Source organism: Protomyctophum bolini (assembly GCF_963924005.1).
Source record: "Protomyctophum bolini genome assembly, chromosome: 3".
NCBI lineage: Eukaryota > Metazoa > Chordata > Actinopteri > Myctophiformes > Myctophidae > Protomyctophum > Protomyctophum bolini.
In genome coordinates this window covers 31,238,558-31,244,063 of record NC_137864.1, presented here as the reverse complement: position 1 = coordinate 31,244,063, position 5,506 = coordinate 31,238,558, and the positions used below count along the sequence as shown (strand labels likewise).

Below are 5,506 nucleotides of genomic sequence, written 5' to 3'. Positions count from 1 at the left end.
GTCTCCAATAGCAACACGAGTCGTGGTTTACGGCTTTCGCGAAACACGCCCCATTACTGACGTAAAACCTGTATGCATCTTTACCTGGAAAGCCTGGTGAGGCGAGGTAAGAGTATCTTATCTTTACACTACAGTACCTGCCTGCCTGGGAATTATCAATTTATCAAGAAAAGTACCGTGTAAAGTGGAGCGGAGTGAAATAATCTACTTTCTCAGTTTTCTCGAATTATGTTTATACAATCATGAATCAACTTTCCATTTCCACTTTTGCCAGAACGTTCAGTAACTTCAGTTGCCTTCACAATGTTTTGAAGTAAATCAGATAGCTAGCGTCGTCAGGAATGAGCTAGTTCATTAAAACGTGTTTTTTTTTCAGGAACAGAAAATGCCCAAAAGAAAAGTGAAGATCACCTCAGAGACAGGTATGTGTACTCACTACTCAGTATGATTTTTGTCAACAAAGTGAGCTACCTGACCTTGTAATCCATCAAGGATTGATTGATTGATTGATTCATTCATTCATTCATTCATTCATTCATTCATTCATTCATTTATTTATTTTTCGCAGTATGCACTATGGGTACATTTCAAACAAAAGTACAGGTCAATACAAAAACAACAACCTGTTTCCATGCCTCATGTAATTAGTATCTTTTCTTTCTTCTGTCTGTCTGTCTATCTGTCTGTTAGAAAATCTCCCTCCGCCCCAGCTGAGGTCACTGTCCCTGAGGTCTAAAAAGATAGAACACCCGTATGAAGAAGTTTGCCCATCTGATGATATTTGTACCACACCCCCCCAGCAGGTAATTTCAGATTAATACAACTGAGTTGAAAAATAAACAACTCTTTCTAAAAATGCTGTGTTTGAAGTTGAACTCCTCTCTCATGTCCTCAGGACACAGAGGAAAATGCCACCACAAGTGCCTCTTTTCAAATTCTCAAGGCCAGTGTGCAAGGATGTACCAAGACCGCTCAACTGGAGAAGGGGGAAAAGCATACAATTACCTCCAAGCAAGAGGGTGATGTAGAAGACAAATCTTCAATGGCAGTTAGCGTTTGTGCAGAGAATATAATAGCTGACACAATGAGAGGAACTGTACTGACATCGCCCTACAAAGATTTTCAGCTCAAGAACCTCACAGTGGTAATAACCAAGTCAAGTCATAACGAGGGTGAAGAAAAAGAAGGGAAAAAGTCTCCAATTTGCTTACCAACAAATCATTCGCAGCCTTACCAGCCAGCCTCCCATGGTGGTGAGATCATGGATGCAGCCTGTCCAAATGTCTGTGAAGAGAGACAGTGCACAGGGGAAAACGTGGACCACAGAATGGAGACAAGCCAAGGAAACGAACAGGTGCCTAACAGGCTGTGCATTGGTGATGATGATGATGAAAGGACCGCTGCAGTGGGCTTACCAGCCAAAAAGAGGAGAAGAATGGGAACCTGTGGTCTGACCGAGAAGGAGAGGAGTCACTTCTTAGAGACACAAAACCGTGAAAATACAAAAAGCTGCAGAGATGGAGCTGATCAAGCAGAAATGGCTGTTAGAGATGGAGGAGGCAGACAATGGACAGCTACACTGAAGAAAGATGACCCATGTCAGCATTGTGATAATGAGCCTGACCTGGTGAATGAAGACAGGATTTTGTCATCTTCTGCCCCACCCTCAGAAGGGAGGGTCACAGAGAACTGGGAGATAGAGACAGAACGGCCGCCAGGATACTGTAGTGGAGAGGACAGGTTAGGATCCTTTGTTGAGAGCCAGTGCACAAGGAAACACCTCACTCACTGACTGACAAACTTTTACCCTCACACACAAGTGCACCGAAGAAGTCAAAACTAAACATAAATTTATTTGTTTTCACCTGCATAATTTTAACAACATTGTGTTTTTTGTATCTCTCAGGGCAGACACAGAAGTCCATGTTTCTATGACTACTTCAGAAATGATGAGTAATGTATTGAACCAGGCTGGTGGAGCTGTATCATGCCCAGAACAGGAGAGCCACCGGGCGGACCCTATCGCAGAGCCTGGTCCTGGGCTAGTCATTGATAATCTCAAGAACGATCCAACTACAGAGAGTAAAGGTTGGCTAGTTATTCCTGTGATTGGGGAGGAGCAAGAACTAGAGGAAGCCACTGAAACTGTCACTGAAAAGTGTGAGAAGCAGAGGAAGGAAACGGATGATGGGTGTGGAGCAACAGACTGTTATTCTGCCATCACGCTTATTACAGCCAGCCCTCAGAATGCAGGGATTGAGACAGGGCATCAGGAAGGTGACCAGACATTGTCTCCACAGAGGGAGAGTGTGGCCAGGTATGCATCTATGGAGGCTGTTGGAGCTGAAGCTGTGCCTCAGGATGCAGACAAAGATAGTGATGGAGTCCCATCCACAGAGACTGGTATAGGAGGATTCAATGGCGGTACAGAGGAGCCTAATGAGGTTGCAGCAACACCTAGTGGCCCAGAGGAGAATGAAAACGTGAGTGGTCTGTGCGTGTGTGCGTGCGTCTGAAGTGTGTTCGCTTAGAATAGATGTTTTTATTATCCACAAGGGGAAATTATTTTGCTCAGGTCAGTGCATACATTTAGGACAATACATAAATATCCAAATACAATAAAACACCCAGCAAAGTACTAGTATAATCATTCTAAGTTTAAAACAACTAGCAACCTAAACTGGACATAAAAAAACAATGAACAGAATCAATACACTAACAAACAAACACACGCTCTGACCATCGTGAGTCGCCAGCGTGCAGCGCCTCCGTTAAATTGTGCTGTTCAACTGTGAACTTAATAATAATAATAGCCTTACCTTGGCACTCACCCCTTTCCTATTACCTCTTAGGGCCCCCAGACCAGGACCACCCCCAGCCCGTTTGGATCTTGGTCCCCAAGTTACATATCTGACTCTCAGCTGAACAACATCGTGATGTAAGTTAGAGGGTATGGAGTTGTGGATTGGGTGGACACTACTACTAGTCTTGTGTGGACAGACTGTTGCCTCCTGCAATTTTCAAACGCTTCCGTCATACAGTCTGGAGCACGGAAGCTCTGATCATGAGTAAAATATAAAGTGGAAGTGAAGCCTCCTCCCCACTTCAGTTTTGTCTTTACAGTATCCTAATATGAATACAAATCTAAACATATAGCTTGCTGCTTAGAAATGGAAATAAAAAATAAGGTCTAAAGATATTTTAAAATATATTTTTGTGAACGGAAATGGCAGCTTCCTTATAGGAGGTGTAGTTCCTAGACTATATAGCATTCGGAGATTGTGGAATAGTTGTCTGGCTATGCGAGACTTGGACACAGACACATGCTCATGGGTGGAGGAACTCATCACTCCATCAATCAATTAATCAGGTGTGTGGTCTGTAAATAAGGTCCTCTCAATCTCCATTATGTTACATTATGTTATAGTATGGACAAAGTATAGTGACAGCTGACAAGTGATACTGAAGCTCTAAGTCTAAAGTAACGTGCTGAAGATTGAGAAGACCTTCATTTCAGGGATTGTAGGGTTGCATGATTATGAAATTATGACCGATAACCAATCTCTTATTTGCAGGGTCATATCTGCCGATACCGATTCTGACCGATTCCGATATTACAGTATACAGAGGACCACAATGGAAACAAGCCTATTAATAAAGTATTCAATCAATAAATATACTTTCTTTCCCCCAAGTGTCTGTTTTCACTACTGAATGACTACCGAATGAGATGAATATTGAATACACAAATTAAATGTAGAATTTTAAGCTATTGACGGTCACATTATTGCGTCATCAATATTGGTGAAAATAATTATTTTGAGGCCGCCTTTGTAACCCAGCCTGTATTGAAAGTGCTTTATTATGTGAATTCAGTTAATTACCCAACCACCATTGAGATCCTTCAGATAATTTGCCCTGGGAGAAAACTTCATCAAGGCTCTGCTTAGAAACTATCAAATGGTGTCTCAGAATTTGAACAAACTTCTTGATTCAACAGTGCTGTTGGAGAGAGCAGTATGGAGAAGCTCTCAAGCATGTTGGGGCAGTTTATAAAATACAATGTGATTCCATCTTCTCACTGCTCCTGTCAAACTATCTTCAAGGCAGACAAATACACTGGTGGCACAACTAGGCTTGCAAAGTACATCTTTGTGATGTCACTGATCACATGACCCCAATTTCTAGGCTAAACGGAAGTGCAGGACTTTTATTATTATTTCCACATCTCTAAGGCATATTAGATCCATAACATCTGTAGTAGCCTCTTACACTATACCTTCTCCCCTGTCTAGTGAGGTAGAGAGGGATGGAGCTCCTGGTTCTTTAGACGGCCATGAAGATGCTACAGAAGTAGTCTGTGGGATGATCAAGGAACTCTCTGCACTGAAGTATGTAATACTGTAGCTGTTCTAGTGTTCTACCCTCCCCCATTTCCAATGCAACCAATCAGACATGTTTTGCAGGCAGTTTTTTGTACCCATGATTTGGATCTGTGCTTTGGTCTTTCAGGGTTAAATTAATGAACACTTATTTTACTGTGTACTACAATACTTTCCATTCAACCAGCAGATGAAGGCTCAAGGCCTTCACCTGATTAGACATAATAGTTTAATTTAATGTAAATAAACATTTACCTTTAGAAATTCCATGATTAAATATTATTTAAAAAATAAAAACCCTTTTAAATGTTATATTCACATCAACTCAAAAGTAGCTTCAACACCACCCAGTTAATTTCTGCCTCTCCTCCCTGTGGTGACCTTTTGACTTGTGCCGATTGGTCAGTGTTCCAACTGCTCTTAGACCATTGCCTGTTTGATTGTAAAATGTAGACTGCCTGACACCATCTGCCTTTACCTCTATATGATTTTCTAAGCTTAACAGGCAAAAATGGAAATAGCAGACATTGCCTTCAATTACGTGACTTTACTCACTCTACTTTCTAGTTGGATTGTAATGGTCGCCCATGAGGAGTTGGAAAAACTTCGACTGTGACCCATGCTCGGACTAAATCCAGACCCAGGACAAGATTCAAGTCAAGAGCACCCCCACTTTTCAACTTTACCATCCACCCTGTAAACCTCATTCCCTAAGTTCAGTCATGTTAATGTTTGCTATACAGTTTCTAATGTTCACTTTTATAGTCATGTTAGCTGTACACTAGTTTATAATGTTCACTTTTATATGGTTTGATGACCTTCATTGAATAAACATTGTTTAAATAAATGTCATGTTCTGCAGTGATTTGTTCTAGACTAGAGACATCTCGATAGAGACGCTAGTTTTGTCAAAAACAGAATTGAGAACACACAAGTAGTCATTAAGATATATTTTAACAAACACATGACCAACAATGGCACACGCACACCTGAGTAATTGTTGACTAGTAAGCACACTTGCATTATTTAAAAGATTTAAAATGCTGACATGGTGACTCAACGCTTGCAGTTTACTTTGTAGCAGTTAACAATGACTAACCCATTTTGTATTATTGTCCTAGAAA

General features: G+C 41.2%; 1 protein-coding gene across 2 annotated transcripts; it reads left to right on the top strand.

The window, feature by feature from the left end:
• Nucleotides 1-63: 63 nt before the first annotated feature.
• LOC308312883 (uncharacterized protein) lies at nt 64-5,125 on the top strand. 2 transcript variants are annotated; one of them, XM_080759650.1, is made up of 7 exons: nt 64-106; nt 377-422; nt 691-803; nt 1,907-2,483; nt 2,853-2,938; nt 4,296-4,391; nt 4,950-5,125. In XM_080759650.1, the coding sequence occupies exons 3-7, from the start codon at nt 754-756 to the stop codon at nt 4,996-4,998; spliced, it is 858 nt and encodes a 285-aa protein (XP_080615776.1). In that variant the 5' UTR covers nt 64-106; nt 377-422; nt 691-753; the 3' UTR covers nt 4,999-5,125. The 2 variants fall into 2 exon arrangements, with proteins under 2 accessions (XP_080615776.1, XP_080615775.1); XM_080759649.1 differs by lacking the exons at nt 64-106; nt 377-422; nt 691-803 and adding an exon at nt 1,077-1,740.
• The last annotated feature ends 381 nt before the right edge of the window (nt 5,126-5,506 follow it).

Bases quoted from the DNA above. Each gene is read 5' to 3' on its own strand.
- LOC308312883 (XM_080759649.1), top strand. From the start codon at position 1,085: ATGAGAGGAACTGTACTGACATCGCCCTACAAAGATTTTCAGCTCAAG. The intron at 1,741-1,906 runs GTTAGGATCCTT...TGTATCTCTCAG, and splicing joins TACTGTAGTGGAGAGGACAG to GGCAGACACAGAAGTCCATG. The intron at 2,484-2,852 runs GTGAGTGGTCTG...ATTACCTCTTAG, and splicing joins GCCCAGAGGAGAATGAAAAC to GGCCCCCAGACCAGGACCAC.